The sequence below is a fragment of the Propithecus coquereli genome, unplaced genomic scaffold (genome assembly GCF_000956105.1).
Source record: "Propithecus coquereli isolate 6110/MARCELLA unplaced genomic scaffold, Pcoq_1.0 Scaffold519, whole genome shotgun sequence".
In the NCBI taxonomy this organism is placed as follows: Eukaryota; Metazoa; Chordata; class Mammalia; order Primates; family Indriidae; genus Propithecus; species Propithecus coquereli.
The window spans coordinates 850,692-868,198 of record NW_012151052.1 but is presented as its reverse complement, the minus strand read 5'-3'; the positions used below and the strand labels follow the sequence as shown (position 1 = coordinate 868,198).

Here is a 17,507-nt window from a genome sequence, read left to right as displayed (position 1 = left end):
GTTCTGACCCACTTGTTTACTCCCCCAGGAAAAACCCTCTATAAAACCCAAGGCTCTCCCCTTTCCTCTCGTGGACACTTTTTTGCCTCCACCCATCTGCACCCAGATACTCAAAATAAAACAGCATTTTGCTACACGAGGCTTCCTGTGTCTCTCTCGGCTCTGGAACTAACGCACAGAAAGACAAATACTGCACGATTTCACTTACAGGGTACCTAGAGTGAAATCCATGGAGAAAGATAGTGCAATGGGGGCTTCCAGGGGGCTGGGGATAGCGGGAAATTGGGAGTTAGTGTTTGATCGGGACAGAGCTTCAGTCTGGATGTAAAAAAGTTCTGGAGACGGATGATGGTAACGGTTGCATAACAATGTGAATGCACTTAATGCCACTTTTAAAAATTTAACAAAAATGGGCAAAATCGTAAATTTGATGCTATGTATATTTTACCACAATTAAAAAGAAGCCACCCTGCAGTACTAAGAACCAAGAGCCTTTAGCTTCCTGAGACCCAGTAAGGAGTAAAGATATATATGCTCATGACGAAGCGCCTAACTCACAAGATTCTTGTGTTTTCGTTTTTGTTTTTGTTTTCATAGCTCCTGTGAACCTGAGAGTCTTAAGAGGAGGGAATCCGTAGGCGGTCCCCGTCACTCCGCTGAGGGGCTGCCCAGCGCCAACCCGAGGGGGCTTGGGCTTTACCCGCACCTCCCCGCCGGGCGGAACGCTCCTCGGAGCTCAAGGAGTGGACTCCGGAGCGGACTCGGGGTCGGGCTCTGGGGCGAGCTCTTCCGCGCACCAGCACAGCCACCTTCAAAGCTGGAGTGCGTTGCACGTTCTTCCAATCAAAGAGAACCGGAGGAAGGCACCGTGGGGCCAGAGCCAACCGCAAAGTGCCTGTTTCTTGTTGCCCCGCCCTCCCCTGCTTTCAACTAGCGAGTTTCAAACCCGCGGGAGCCAATGAGAGTGCACGGACGCAAGGCGCGCCGGCCCCGGCTCCAGGCGCGGCCTTTGAAGAAAAACTGTCACTGAGGAGGCATGGTGGGGCCCAAGCCCGCCGCCGCTGCTGCCGCGGGTGAGTAAGACTGCGAGCGAGCCCCTGTTTCTTGAAGGCGTTGGAACACGGGAGGGGAAGTAGGAAGGCCACAGAGTGAGTTCTTCCCCGGAAAGTTGCCCGTCCGCTCGTCTGCCTGCCTCAACCTCCCCCTGGCGTTTCCAGGAGCTCAGGCTCCGGCCCCCGGGGACACGGCTGGGCTGGGGGTAGGAGAGGCTGTGCGCGGGGCCACGCCTCACGGGCATCTTCCCGGTAAGCCCTGCAGCAGCAGGTAAACTGAGGCCCCTTCCCCGGGGTTACACTACCGGAGGGAAGCAGCGTGCTCGTTAGACCCACGTTTGGCCCCAGGCGGAGCCGGGTGTGGTCTTTTGTGGTGTCTGGCCCAAGCTTTGACTGCTGCCAAGGGGCGGGGTCCGACGCAAGGCTTTTCCCTCCACACCTCTGGAGCCTGCTCTGGATAGAAGTGAATTGACTAAATCTGCCCCCAAGAGCTAAGGATCCTGCGTTCCCTGACGTCTTAGATGTGCCTGGAGCCCTTTCCTGCCCTTCAGAGTACTCCTGCTCAGATGCCAGCTTCTCCAAGGTGCGCAGGATGTGTTTTGTTTCATCCATTGTGCCCGTTGATGCCTACTAGGTCCTGGTAGGATTTACATAACAACGCTTAAAGATGGGCATTTTTGTCCCTCTTTTACAGGGTCGGCAGCAGCAAAGTTTGCTATCTTGCCAGAAGTCACAGAGCTAGAACTCCAGTCCTCTGTGTCACACTCCTCAGTCCCTTCTCTCTACACTGCTTGGCATGGTCCTAAGATGTATTTCTCCACAGCTGTCTCATAAAGATGCATCAGAGTCAGAGCGCAGAACACAGTGCAACTTGGTTCAGATAGGGTTAAGAGTAGTTTGGCAGACCTGCAGTCTTTTTTTAAAAAATCATTATTTAATTTTAGGTTTTTCCAACCACCTGCTCTCCTCACTCATTCCACACCTATGAACTCCCTTAATTCTTTCACTGACCCTCTCTTATGATACCTAGATTTTGCATTTTATTGTAATTTTTGTTGTGTGTATTGTATCTCCCCTACTAGATTGAAACTTCCTATAGGCAGAAATATTGACTTTTCATCCTCTCACAAATGCCTTGCATAGAAAGTCACAATGTTATAGATATTTGCCATGAGCCTCCGTAACCTGACATATTTTATCCTTTGTCCCAAAGGAGGCCGTGTAAGGGTTTATGGGTAAATATCATCTCTCAAAAAAAAAAAAAAAATACATAAGACCAGGCTGGGTACAGTGGCTCACCCCTATAATCCCAGCACTTTGGGAGGCCGAGGCAGGAGCATCACTTGAGGTCAGGAGTTCAAGAACAGCCTGGGCAACATAGCAAGATCCTGTCTCTACAAAAGAAAAAATTAGCTTGGTGTGATGGTGAGCCCCTGTAGTCCTAGCTACTGGAGAGGCTGAGGTGGGAGGATAGCTTGAGCCCAGGAGTTTGAGGCTGCAGTAAGCTATGCTTGTACCACTGCACTCTAGCCCGGGCAACAGAGGTAGACCCTGTTTCTGAAAAAAAAAACAAGACTAGGCCTGGCCCACCAACTCAGGTAGGCCAATAACAGAATTTCTTCATGCAAAGCGTAGAATGTTGGAGCTGAATAGTAGCTATGAATAAGTGCTCTGAGGTTAGATAAATCTGTTTTCAAGTCGTGGCTTTGTCATGTATTAGCTGGGTAACTTTGGACATGTCATTTACCTTCTCTAAATTTCAGACTGCAAATTTCAGACACTCCTCATTGGATTATTGTATGGATTAAAAGAAGTAACGTAAAAAGCTTAGTAAAGGGCCTTGCACGTAAACGATATTGTTAATGTCGCTATTAACTTCAATTCAAACTTACAGGACTAGGGACTTTTTAACTTTGTGGTGCAAAGCCAAAATCATTATACAAAAGTGTCATCTTTTAGAATATTAATGAACTGGTTACAATCTCAAGCTAAAATTCTGTTTGTTTGCTTGCCTATTTTGCAGAAGAGCGGCAGAGAAAGCTTCAGGAGTACCTAGCAGCCAAGGGAAAACTGAAGAGCCAAAACACCAAGTGAGTTTGTCTATCCACAGTTATGCAAGTTTTGTTGCCCTCTTTGTAACAGCAATTTAAAGCCTTTTTGAAACATAGCCATTTTGCTTACAGTCTACTCAGATTCCACTGGGATCCTATGATTCAAAAGAGGATTTCAGTCCAGGCATGACAAAAACCCCTGGGCAGTGCCTAGTCCATTGGCAAAGTTTTAAGCATTGTTGTTATGACAGTCTCCAAAGGAAGAAGGGAAGGTTCTACCCAGAATTACCCACCATGCTGGAAACTTTTCTTGTCCCTGCTTTTGTTCCTGGGAAAGTTGATTCTTATGAAGGCAATTTTTGGTCAAGAAATTGAACGACCCGGGTTCTGGTGTTTCTTACTAAAGCAGGAGAGCCAGTTACAATCAGTCCTCCATAGCTCCAGCCTGACAGTGCTCTTTGGTCATTCTCTCAGCATTTACTATTGAGGTGGACAGAACATGACCACTACACTTTTATCTTTTGTCAACATCATTTGTGATGTCATTTATCTCCCTTGCTTAGCATTGATGTATTTTCTCCCCAGTTGGATTGCTAAATTTTTTTTTTTTTTTTTTTTTTTGAGACAGAGTCTCACTTTGTTGCCGGGGCTAGAGTGAGTGCCGTGGCATCAGCCTAGCTCACAGCAACCTCACACTCCTGGGCTCAAGCGATCCTCCTGCCTCAGCCTCCCGAGTAGCTGGGATTACAGGCATGTGCCACCATGCCCGGCTAATTTTTTCTATATATATTTTTAGTTGTCCAATTAATTTCTTTCTATTTTTAGTAGAGACAGGGTCTCGCTCTTGCTCAGGCTGGTCTCGAACTCCTGAGCTCAAACAATCCGCCCGCCTCGGCCTCCCAGAGTGCTAGGATTACAGGCGCGAGCCACCGCGCCCGGCCTGGATTGCTAAATTTTTATTTGAAAATTAATTTTTACAAAGTTAGCTTTCACTTTTTTTTTACCTTGGATTTTTACTCACCTCTATTTCCTAGATTAAATGAACCTAATTCATTTATTCAACAATTATTTGTTTGATAATATATCCATCACTCTTGATGCTAGAGATATGATGCTTAATAAGAGAGGTCCCTGCCCTCCCAAGGCTTATGTTCTAGATGAGAGAGACAAACATCAAACAAGTCATGATCAAAGTCTCTGTTAGTCTAGCAATTGGTTTGGGGTCATGGAGATTGATTTCTTCTAAATTCTCTGTTCTCCTATTTTTTTTTTTGCATTTCCTAGCTAGATTTCATGTATGTCCCTGGTTTTTTTTAATTATATCATTTCCCTCCAAAAAGCTGACAAAGATGGTATTTGAAGATACTTAAAACAAGGAAGTTTTTTAAAGAAGCTGGTAATGGTTTTATTTGGCAATGTATGGTGTCACATTGCAGTGTTCTAGGAATGATGTTTGAGTGAATAAAACTATACAAATATGAAAGAAATACATATATCTCATTAATATTCTTAGAATGCTATGTTTATGCATTAGAATGGCTCTGAAATGATCACAGAAAAAAATGCATACGAGCAATTGTGGTCTCTTAGAAGGAGAATACAGGACTAAGAAAGGGATGAGAAGACTTTTTTTTGAATTAATTTTGAATTATTTTACCATTACAGAAATTCTAATCATAATTTTTAATCACTGTACTTACCAAGTCTTGCTTGGCATCCTTCTGTACTGATGATTAATTTTATTTTGTCTTTTATAGGCCTTATCTAAAAGCCAAGAATAATTGCCCAAATCTACCACCTTCGAAATCTGTAAGTAGAAATTAGTCTTTTTAGAAATAGCCATTTTGGAAGCATAATTAGTAATAAAAATAATAAAGATGTTAGTGACCTAAAAACATGTATTTCAGAGATATTTTTAATAAATATAAGAGCAGTTTGATTTAATAAGATATAGACTCATTTTTTGAAAAGTACAATATACTGTAGTTTAATTTTGTAAACCAAAAAACCTTAAGTGGACTTTGGTTCTCTTAATAGCTAACATTTATTGAATACTTACTGTGTGCCTGGTACTTTTCTGACTTACATTTACCTTAGTGAGTCCTCACAACCTTATGAGGTAGGTATTATTAGTAGCCCCACTTTACAGATAAGCAAACTAAGTCACAGAAAGGTTAAGTATTTTCCCCAGGTCACATAGCTATTAAGTGACAAAGCTAAGAGCCTGTGGTCTTAACCACTTTGGTATGCTGCCATGAAGTTAATTAGCTCAGGAGTCATTAAAAGAACACTTACATTGGATCTTCCAAGCTATTTAACAAGTATATGCTTCCTAATCAATTCAATTCAGCTAGATTGTATATAGAATGGTAAAGTATCCTAATGTACTTAAGGTTTCAGTGGAAGAAATTAGCCTTCTGAAAGGGGCACAAATTCTTCATCCGTAATAAAGTAACCCATAAAAATCCCACCTTTAGTTTTTAAACCATAGTTTTATCTAAGTTCTAAAGTGCAACTGAAATAGTGCTGCCCAAAGTGAGACATTCTCACTGGTGGGAATTTTAATAAGTTTTAATGATTCATTTCACTGAATCATTTTATCACATTTCAGTCATGTGAATATATGCATATATAGACATATGTATGTTATGTGTATACTTGACATCATTAGACACTGGAGGATAGAAAAACATATATAAGGCAAAATTGATGCACAATGATTAAAACAGTTGGAAAGCACTGGGTTACATTTTCTACTTTATACAGATTGAACCAGTGTAGCATGCAAGCTTAAGGAAAAATCTGCTGGAAAGGGCCCATTCAGAGTTAGTTACTTCAGTAAATCATCTCTTAAAAGAGAGTGATACCTACTTTATCAGCTTTACACAGTTGCAAAGGTAACAATGAAATGGGGAAGGGAATTACAGAATTTAGGAGAAACTAAAAGCATTATGCAAATAATAGTCATCATTACAATTGTATAACGCTTTACAATTTATGTAACACTTTTGTTACATAACAGTAACAGCTAACATTTGATTGGTTATTATCCAGGTACTGGGCATGACACTTTATGTGCATTACCTCAGTACTCAAAACAACCCCGTAAGGAAGTTAGCCCTATGATTTAATGTCCAAACCAGGATACCTTTGAGAGCAAAAGGAGGTGTTGTTACTAATTATGTTGGGCCAACAGGCATAAATCAAAACTATTAATATCTTGTGAAAACCAGGATATATGGCACAATAGATAGTATTCACATGGACATTCTTTTCGGCCTCCACCCATCTGCACCCAGATGCTCAAATAAACAGCATTTTGCTACCAAAAAAAAAAGTGTTAGTATTCCCATTTACAAATGAGAGGACTGAGGATCAGAGAGATTAAGTACTTGTACAAAATTACACAGCCAGTAAAAGTCAGATCCAGGATTCAAACAAAGATTTTCTAAAGTACCTTTATTGCAGTGTTATTAAGCAACACAAAGTTTTTCATTTTCTGTTTCTATCCAGGAGTTTTAACACATTGAGAGAAAATATTTTTAAGTTGTATATCTGATGAGGATCTAGTATCCAGGATATATAAAGAACAGTCACAACTCAACAACTAAAAGACAAATAACCAAACTTAAAAATGAGCAAAGGGTCTGAATAGACATTTCTCCAAAGAAGATATACCAATGGCCAATAAGGACATGAAAACATGTTCGACATCATTAGCTATCAGGGAATCTATTTCGCACCTACTAAGATAGCTATAATCAAAACTCTTATAATAAGTGTTGGAGAGGATATGGAGAAATTAGAACACTCATACCTTGTTGGTGGTAATGCAAAATAGTATAGCCACTTTGCAAAACAGTTTGGCAGTTTTTTCAAAAGTTCAGCATAGAGTTACCATATGACCCAGCAATTCTACTTCTACATAGAGACCCAAGAGAATTGAAAACATATAGTCACACAAAAACTTGTACATAAATGTTTCTAACAATATTATTTATAATACCCAAAAAGTGGAAACAACTCAAATGTCCATCAGTTGATAAGTGGATAACCAAAATGTGGTATCTCCATACAATGGAATATTATTTAGCCATTAAAATATAATGAAGCATGTGGCTACAGGATATATGGGAACTCTCTGTACTTTCTGCTCAATTTTGCTGTGAACCTAAAACTTCTCTAAAAAAATAAAGTTTATTTAAAAAAAATAAAGAAGTACTGATACATGCTAAAATATGCATGAATCTCAAAAACATTATGCTAAGTTAAAGAAGCCAGACACAAAAGGCCACATTTTACATGATTCCATTTATATGACATGTCCCAAATAGGCAAATTCATGGAGATACAGAGACAGAAGGTAGATTAGTGGTTGCCAAGGGCTGCAGGGAGGGTAAAATGGGGAGTGACTGCTAACAAGTACTGGGTGTCTTTCTGGAGTGATAAAAAATGTTCAGGAATTAGATAGTGGTGATTGGTATACAATCTTGTGAATACACTGAAATCTACTGAATTATATACTTATTAAGATGATGAATTTTATGATATGTGGATTATATCTTAACTTCTTTTAATGTACAAGAAAGCAACTAAAATAACATACATTTGGAAACTTTAATACCAACATCCCCAATTTTCAGTAAGCAATGATGGAGAGATCTGAGGTAGATATAAATATTGGGGCTCAAGGAGTAACCCAGATATAGCCGTTGTGAGTATACCATCCATCTCATGGTCTGTACTCCCAGCTCTCCCCCTTTTCATCCCTAAGAACACCACACACACCGATACCATTCCATGGTAGACACCTCCTTGCCCTTAATGCCAAATGGTTCTGGTTAGATTTTCTTTACACACTCGTCAAGTGTACATAGTAATTCTTCACAATGTTGTCCATGCTCTACAATCCACAGTGGCTTGCTCAATTATTTACACATCAATTCTAATCTCCCTTCCCTAGTTTTCAAAGTTCTCTGTAACCTAGCCTTACCTTTCTCACCCAAAAAGAAATCACATGACTCAACTTTGCTTATCGACAACATAGAATCTAACCTTAAAACCCTGTCCCGATCTCACAAATATGACTAACTTTCTACTGAGATGTTAGATGTTTATTGAGAGCTATTCCTACATATCTCAGGACTCTCATTATCTACCACCTATCTATCTCCTTGTCTCCCATCTCTGGGGGCAAGACAGAGTTTATTGAGTGATGCTGTGATGTTTACAAAGGCAGTGATTTAAAAAAAAAAATAGTGTAGCTGTACAAAGTACTAGGAGGAACTTATGGGGAAGTACCCTAGCATAAGTTCATATGTATGTATATTTTCCAGGGTCCCCAAGAGGACACTTCATTGGAACATAATGGGCACTCAGCAAGTACTGTTCAATTGAGGCAAATTTATTTTTTAAACATCAATTTTTGTATATTCACTGCATCTCTGCTTGATTCTGTCAAGCTAAAAGATTTTTATATATTAATATTTCTGATAGAAACTCAAGTTATAAAAATCACCTATTAGTGAACCTTTCTCTACTTTCTCAGGATTCAACTTTCTTAGATGAAATTCTAAAGAAAATGGCTAATTTTTTTCTAGCATGTGTTTAAACATAGTTATTTTTATCATTATTTTACAAAGAGTGAACTATTGTTATGAATTTTTTTCTATATGTTTTTCTTTGTCTTTTCAGACTATTAGACCCCAAAAGGATATTACCAACCATGTTGTTTTGCCTGTCAAAGATAAAAGGTCTGTTAGCATTAAACTCCAGCCCAGACCAGCCAATATTACAGGGTGCCAGAAGCCTAAGTTGGAGCCACCAAAACTTCTAGGCAAAGGGCTGATTTCAAAATATGTTTCTTCTAACTCAAACTGTAAGCCTTCTAGCAAGAGTCATCAGCAGCATGAAGCTAGATCATCCACTGTGGGTGAACTGTCAAGAAAACCCGTGGGGTCACTTAAAATACAGGAAGTGAAAACTACAAAACAACAGGTAATAGATCAAGGAACTGCTAAATGTACAGACTCTGTGGACAGCACTCATGTTGAAAACGAATCTTTGGATAAGTTTCTAAAAGAGATAAATAAAGAGAACTTACCCCAAACCTTATCAAATCCTGAGAGGAAGCCAGATCCTGAATTATGTACCATAAGTAAGCCAAAAACTAACTCTTATAATCTAACCAAGAGCAATTTGGCTCCTAAACAAGTCTTGGGCAAAAGTTCAGTTAATAGTGCTGTTCCGAAAGACAGAATTAATAAACAATTTGTCGGAGAAACGCAAATCAGGATTCTGTCCATAAAATCACACCAACTCTCGAGAGGAACAGATCTTGCAAGACTAGGAAAAAAAAACCCAAGGACAGTTCCCTCTCACTTTAATCAGACCCTTGGTAAGACTCAATCATCAAAGAAACCAGTGGTCAAGGAGATAAAGGTAATTAGGAATAAATACAAAAGACCAAATGAAACTAAGTTACGGTCATACCCTGTTGCTGAACAGAAAGTAAAACATACCAAACCCAGGACAGACCCCAGTTTGCTTCAGGGAGGAAATAACAACAGGCATCCAAACATCAAGCAAGATCACAAATCCACTCAACCTTGCTTTAGACCTCAAACATGTGTTCTGCAAAAATCAAAAGCCATGAGCCGGAAACATGATGTGACAGCTGGCAGTTGTAATTCAGTCATTCCACGCACCCCTAGCATAAGAGCAAATGGAACCAATGGTAATAAACGTGGCAACAGCTTTCAACAGAAAGCACACACTTTGGACTGCAAGTTGAAAAAGACTCTTCCCCAGAACCATTTTCTGAACAAGACAGCTCCCAAAACTCAAGCTGGTGTCACAAACATAAATGGAAGAAGAGTCCCAAATGAGACCCAAACGAATCCAAATATTAAAAAGAAGGCAACAGTAGAGGATCGAAGGTACTTTGCTTTAATTCCAAAATTTTGCACCTTAAGATGGTTAGGCAAATTGACCATTAAGCATACTTGGTCAGGAAATAAGTTATAAATAATGGTTCCTAAGTAATTTTTAGCTATAGCCTGACAAAAAGATTTGAAGCAAATCTAACAAGTATTAAGACTTGATAAAGCTAGGTGGTGCACACATGAATTATAAATCATTCTCTGTAATTTTTCTGTATGCTGAAATAGTTTATTTCTTAAAAAGAAATTGAAACACAGAGAACGGATGAGTTGATTAAGAAATCAGGGTTGCAGGCCAGGCACAGTAGCTCATGCCTATAATTCTAGCACTTAGGGAGGCCGAGGCAGGAAGGTCACTTGAGGCCAAGAGTTCGAGACCAGCCTGGGCAATATAGTGAGACCCTGTCTCTACAAAATAATAGAAAAATTAGCCGGGAACAGGAGCATGCCCCTGTAGTCCCATCTACTCGGGAGGCTAAGGCAAGAGGATCGTTTGAGCACAGGAATTTGAGGTTGCAGTGAGCTATGATGATGCCATTGTACTCTAGCCAGGGGGACAGTGAGACTCTCTCTCAAAACAAACAAAGAAAAAAGAAGTTGCAGACGTAGACTACTCATTCAAGAAAGCCCTGCAGCAATAGGACAGAGTAGTGAGTTCACATAACTAAGAAGTAGGAAGATAGTAGTCCCTTGTCAAGCAGACGAGTGATCTAGTTCAAAAAAGAAGTTATCAGGAAAAAGGAAATGAAGCTTCCATGAGTCTCACCAGGCCAAGTTTTAGAAAATAAGCTAAAGCAGAGAGGAACAGTCAGTTCAAATGCAGAGTTCAGATGATAGAAATCAGGATCTCAGGTTGCTGGGGCGTAATACTAACATACAGGATGCTTGAAACTGAGACAAAGGATTTTGTACACTTTCCACACGGGACCAGACATAGTTCTCATAATGTGGGTGAGTCTCACAGGAGAAGCACATATGTATACCTTGTTAGAGCAGAAAATCAGGACATTCCTGACAAGGGTTAGGGAGCATGTAAAATTAGATAGTTGGCTGAAAACTGTAGCAGGACGAAGTGAGGACAGGTTTTAGTCTCTGGGTACAGCCCTGAACACCACCAACAAGCTCTTTGCCCTCCTGAAGACACAGAAAAACACAACTTAATTCAGGGTGATGGGATCGAGAGGGTAGGGCTGGAATGGCTTCTTTAGATAGTAGGGTCAGGGGAAGTACTTTCAACTGTGATATCTGAGCTGGTGACAAGAAGAGGGACAATCTTGAGCAGAAAGAAAAGGGAGGACAAATGAGGAAGTCAGGGTCCCTGCCCTAGAGCTCATGGTCTAGATCAGACAACAGGATTGGTCATGAGACAGTGTGTTGCATGTTAAACATGTTTGATTACAAACGAGAATGAGTCTGTAGAGGGATAGATTCACTCATTCTGCAAGTGTTCCTTCACCTGCAATGTGCCAGGTGCTGGGGGATACAGTGGTGAGCATACATTCGTAGTCTTTACCCTATGGAGCTTGTTATTTGGTGTATATATGGAAAGTACTAGGGAAACAAAATTACAGCATTGAGGTCCTAGGAGTAAGTTGGCTTTAGAAAAGGAAAGTTCTCTTCATTTATGATTAGAAGGAAGGCTAAGGAGAGAGGAAGAATGCCAGGAACATACAGGGAGCACATGCTAGATGTCTCAACTTCTATCATTAAGTAGGTGGTTACAGTGAAGGTGAGGAGGGAGTAGTTGGGGCTGAAATAAGCACAGTATGGATTGTGCTCTGGACTCAAGGAGAAAAACGAAAAGGTTAATAGTATTTACTCATTCAAAAATTAGTTAATGGCATTCTGGAAAAAGCAAAACCATAAAGACAAAAACCAGATCAGTAATTGACAGTAACTTGGGGTTGGTTGTGGGGTTGATGACCAAGGAGCGTGAGGGAATTTTTGAGGATGTTGGAATTGTCATATATTGATAATAGTTATGGTTACATGATTTCATTCATTTGTCAAAACTCACAGAATTGCACACTAAAAAAGGTGAATTTTACTGTATGTTATTAAATACCTGTGTGTGCTAGGTACTGTGCAAGGCACTGGACCTCCAAGATTTCTGCTCTTATAGAACTTGTATTCTAGTGGAGGAGAAAGAAAACACATCAATTAAATAAAACAGGATAATTACAGATAATTACATCTTCAAGGCGATGTCATTTGAGCAGAGGACTGAAGATGCAAGACAGGAATGAGCTTGGGTCTAGAAACTGAAAGAATGCCAGAGCTCCTGAAGGAGAGAGAGAGAGTGGCATGAGGTTGGAGAGAGGCAGGCAGTAGCCTTTCAGCCATGGAAAACATTTTGAATTTTATTCCAAGGGCCATTGGAAGTCCCTGGCAGTGACACAATCTGGTTTACATTTTAAACATCACTTGCTGTGCACAGAATGAATTTAAGTAAGGGTTAGAGTGGAAGCAAGGAGATATGTTAGGCTGTTGCAGCATTTCAGTAACAGTGATGTGGCTTGGGATGGTGGTAGCATAGATAGAAGCAATACTGACCATACAATGATGCGTCAGATGTAAGGGAAAGGATGGACTACTCACAGACAATTCTTGGATTTGGGCCCTAGCAACTGGGTGGATTGGGGTGCTATTTACCAAAGTAAGGAAAACAAGGAACAGATTTGGAGATGAAAATCAAGAAGTTTGTTTTGGACAATATTAGATTTGAAGTACCTATCAGATATCAAATCAAAGTTATCAACTAGGCGGGAGGGTTTTACAAAGTTTGGGCACCAGGGAGAGATCTGAGCTGGAATGTACATTCGCAAGTCATCAATAATAGTAGCTTTAATTTTAAAAGCTAGAGAGCCTCCATTCAAATGCTTGGATCTACATGTCTTGGTGTCCCCATTCCCCAAAAAGCAGTCTCTTGCCAGCTTAGAAGCAGGATTGGAGAATGTGAACAGTGGGGGAGAGCAAAGATTAGGACTTGGTGCCATCGGAGAACAGCTATTTAAGAAAAGAGCCCTGAAATTATTGATCTAGCTTATGAAAGAAAGGGAGTCATGTGTGGTCAAATGAGGACTAAGGAACCGGCCAGGCACAGTGACTCACGCCTGCAATCCTAGCACTCTGGGAGGCCAAGGCAAGAGGATTGCTTGAGGCCAGGAGTTTGAGGTTGTAGTGAGCTTTGATGACACCACTGCACTCTAGCTGGGACGACAGAGCAAGACTCTGTCTCAAAAAAAAAAAAAAGAGGACTAAGGAACCAAGATCCTATGAGGACAAAATGCAGGATTGGTGGGTCAGGGTTAAGTGACAGAAAGCTTATGATGGGAGAAAAGTGGAGTGCTGAGTTAGTGATCTCAAAGATAGAGGGATGTCTCAGAAAAGCAAGTGTCAGGTAGCATACCATGAAATGAAAACTTTCAAAGAAAAATAATGAATAATCACAAAGTCAAAGAGTTTGAAGACTGAAGTACTGGCCATCTATAATCCTAGTACTCCTGGCTTATGCCTTCTAACAGGTGGGAGCAACCTAGTGCTGTCATTACCCATTTATAAATTGTTTTTTAATTCCATTCTCCTGATTTTGTCTATAGTTGATGTGTATAGTTATGGTCAATCTATACATATCACATACTTTAGAAATTTGACTGTATTTAAGAAAAAAACTAAAACCACCATCCCTCTTCCTTTAATTGAATAACAGGAAACAACTGGAAGAATGGCAGAAATCTAAGGGGAAAATCTATAAACGGCCTCCTATGGAACTTAAGACAAAAAGGAAGGTAATAGAGGAAATGAATATTTCATTCTGGAAGAGCATTGAACAAGAAGAGGAAGAAAAGAAAGCACAACTGGAACTGTCCAGTAAAATTAACAACACTCTGACAGAATGTCTGAAGCTCATTGAAGGGGTGAGTGAGAAAGATAAGCTAGAGCTTTGACTCAGAGTCTTGGAGGTTTTAAACATTTTTCTTAAATATGGGAGATAGCCTTTGTCTAAGCAGAAACTGCTCTGTTAATATTGAATAATAATAGCAATAATGACATACACTTAAACAGTGGCTTTGTATGCCAGGTGCTTTTGTAAGCACTTAACTGATGTCATCTCACATAATTATCATAATGACTATTATTATGCCCACTTTACAAATGAAACTGAGGTATAGAGAAGTTGGAGAACTAACCCAAATAATATGGCTCCAGAGGGATCTAAAAGGAACTTTACCTTCTTCAGGTATCAAGGTCCAAAGAGTAACATTTAACATTTAGGTATGAAACTGAAGTCAAAAGGCAAGTTCATTTATTAAGTTGGAATATCCTAAATGCTCTGAATAGCTGTAAATAGTGTCTAAATTATATCTTAGATTCTGTAGATAAGGATAAAATAAGTGGTAAACAAAGGATATGATCCTTAGGAGATTCTGTGAAGAAAAAATATATTAATAAAAATGATGAGGTAGACTTTTATACTAAAATCCTTGCCTAAAGCAAAACCCATTCTGTCCTTTGGCTGGTAATGGACATCAGCAGAAAAAAGGAAAACTTTCAGTTTAAGTTTGTTCCAGGTATCATTTTCACAGCATTCAGTTAAACATTAATTATTTCTCCTTTGTGGAATTAAACTTCGGTTCTTTTTTTTCTCTTTCATTTTCATCATATTAAAAAAAATGAATATAGTTTATTATTAAAATTATTTCAGACAATACAGATTAATGATGAGCTGTCTCCTCCACACACACATAAATACTTAAACATCCTAAGCTCCTCACTGGAGGTGACCCCTATTGCCAGTCATTCTTCCAGACAGTGTTCATGCATGTCCATACAGTATAGGTGCCTAGAAAAATGAAGTATATAAGGAGTTTTTTGTGAGTTACAATTATTTCACATTTATATATGTGTTCTTTGGTTATCTTTTCATGTGTGTTCTTAGTATCAATGTTATGCTGACTTTGTCAAATGAACTGGGTATTTTCCTTTTTGTCCTATACACTGAAAATAGTTTGTGTAACATGAGAATTTTTTTTTGAAGGTTTAGTAAAATTTACCCATAAAATCATTTGGACTATGCTTCTTTGGAGGATAGTTTCGTGTATATATTTCCAATTTTAATATGGTCATTGGTCCACTTTTTTTGTACTTGTTTTGTATTTCTTGAGTCAACTTCAGTAAATTTTTTACCTTTTTTTAGAATTAGACTTGCCAAAGATTTTTCAGTTTATTAATCTTTTTAAAAGCCTTTTTTGGAGTTTTATCGATTTTCTCTTATATCAGTATTTGTGCCTATTTATATTTATTATTCTTTTTCTAGCTTTTTAATTGAAAGCTTAGATCATTTAAGTCAGTCTTTCTTATTTTCTTATAAATACGTTTAATGCTATAAATTTGCCTCCAAATTTTGCTTTTGTCAGATCCCTCAGATTTTACTAAGTAATGCTTTTTATCAGTCAGGGTTGGCCAGGCGTGGTGGCTCACGCCTGTAATCCTAGCACTCTGGGAGGCTGAGGCGGAAGAATCGCTTGAGCTCAGGAGTTTGAGACCAGCCTGAGCAAGAGTGAGACCCCGTCTCTACTAAAAATAAAAAGAAATTAGCCAGACAACTAAAAATAGAAAAAATTAGCCGGGTATGGTGGCGCATGCCTGTAGTCCCAGCTACTTGGGAGGCTGAGGTGGGAGGATCGCTTCAGCCCAGGAGTTGGAGGTTGCTGGGAACTAGGCTGATACCACGGCACTCTAGCCTGGGCAGCAGAGCAAGATTCTGTCTCAAAAAAAAAAAAATTCGTCAGGGTCAAGTCAGAAAAACAGTAACCATACCGGGTATCTCAATACAAAGAATGTAATTGGTTACACAATGTTTTATCTGGTTTCTCTAGAAGCAGACCCTAACAGGAGGATCTGTGTGAAAACAGTTTATTAGGAAGAGACTCTCAGGGAAAACTAGGAGAGGAGTGGGGTTTTAGGACCAGGAAGTGCAGGATGCCAAGCAGGATGTGGTATCAAGCAAGTTTATAGAGGGTATCTTTGCACAATCCCACAGGGATTTCTATAGACAGTGTGGGTCATATCTCTGAGTCCTCTTGATCAGGGACAAGGAAGCTGCAGTATAAAGCTTTTGTGGTCATTTGTTAATGGCTGCCCTTGGGGGACAAGAATTCCCAGGTACTTCTGACTCTCTGGGCATATACAAAGGAGGCACAGAAGCTGGCTGTGAAAGCACACTGTGAGCCTACGTGCACCAAAATGGTAAAGGGATCAGAGGGCTGACAGCCAAAAGGAACCTGAGGTAATTATTGCAGGAAGCAGCTAGCACCCACTGGGTCTAGAGTAACAAAGAGAGATTGGGGGTATCAGAACCTAGAAGCAGGAAAGACAAACCCTGGTGGAAATGGGACTCCAACTCTAAGGAGGGTATACTACACAGTGGATGCTGGACTGCAAGAGCTAGACGAGGGACCATGCAGGGCTGAGACTCAGACTTTGAGGAAAGGATGCTATCCATTTGGTACTTCTGCCTCTAAAGAAGCACAGTGAGGTGGGAGTGCCAGGAAAAGGGAGGCTAGAGCCAACTGTTGCTGCCAAGGTGAGGCACCATTGCTAGGGGGATGAAAGCAAATGGGAAAAAGCAAATTTCTTCTCCCTTCTCAATCCCTGCAGTCCAGTCTCCCTCTAGTGCCCCATACTGGCAGAGCAGCTGCTGTCAAAGCAGAAAAGGGTTTACAGACTTCCAGCCCCAGCATCACAAAGCAGAGGATAAGAAGAGGTGGATTTGGAGCTAAGAGACAATAGCTTAATAACTGACATAATGTCTTCATGGTTCATTTCTAAGTAGTTTGAGATTTCCATTTTGAGTTCTTCAGCCCAAAAGTTATCTTAGAAGAGTATCTTTTTTATTTCCAGATTTATAGATTTTTTCTTCTGGCTTTCTGTTAATTTCTAATTATATTACATTACGGTTGGCGAATGTGGCCTATTTGTTGAAATTTTCTTTGTGGTCTTAATATCTGATCATTCTTGGTAAAGGTTCCAAAAGTATCTGAAAAAATATGTATTATATTTGTTTACATGATCTGTTGCTTTCTGTAAGAAATATGCCAGAGTCTCTCACTGACACTGGGATTAATCACCAACAATTTCTTTTTGTATTTCTGTCAAATTTTACTTTCTGTTTTTCAAAGCTGTGTTGTTAAGTACATAGAGATTCATGACTTGCTTTGATTTCTCTTTTGTCCGATTAATCTTGCCACACTTACTTTTTCTTGTTATTATATGTCTGGTAGATCTTTTTCCATCCCCTTATTTTTAAAGCTTAGTTGATTGACTTATTTTAGGTATATCTTGTATGAATACACACAGTTAAATTTTTTAATCAAATCTGAAACTCTCTGCTTGTAAAAAGTAAATTTGATTCATACACATTTTTTGATTACTCATATGTTTAAACTTATGTCTGTCATTTT

At 39.7% G+C, this 17,507-nt stretch overlaps 1 protein-coding gene across 1 annotated transcript in view; it reads left to right on the top strand.

The window, feature by feature from the left end:
- Nucleotides 1-1,036: 1,036 nt before the first annotated feature.
- The window catches only part of CKAP2L (cytoskeleton associated protein 2-like), a 25,824-nt gene continuing 9,353 nt past the window's right edge, over nucleotides 1,037-17,507 (top strand). Inside the window, 5 exon segments of the mRNA XM_012656763.1 lie at nucleotides 1,037-1,073; nucleotides 3,076-3,142; nucleotides 4,861-4,912; nucleotides 8,798-10,041; nucleotides 13,754-13,961. Coding sequence (XP_012512217.1) covers nucleotides 1,037-1,073; nucleotides 3,076-3,142; nucleotides 4,861-4,912; nucleotides 8,798-10,041; nucleotides 13,754-13,961 — 1,608 coding nt within the window.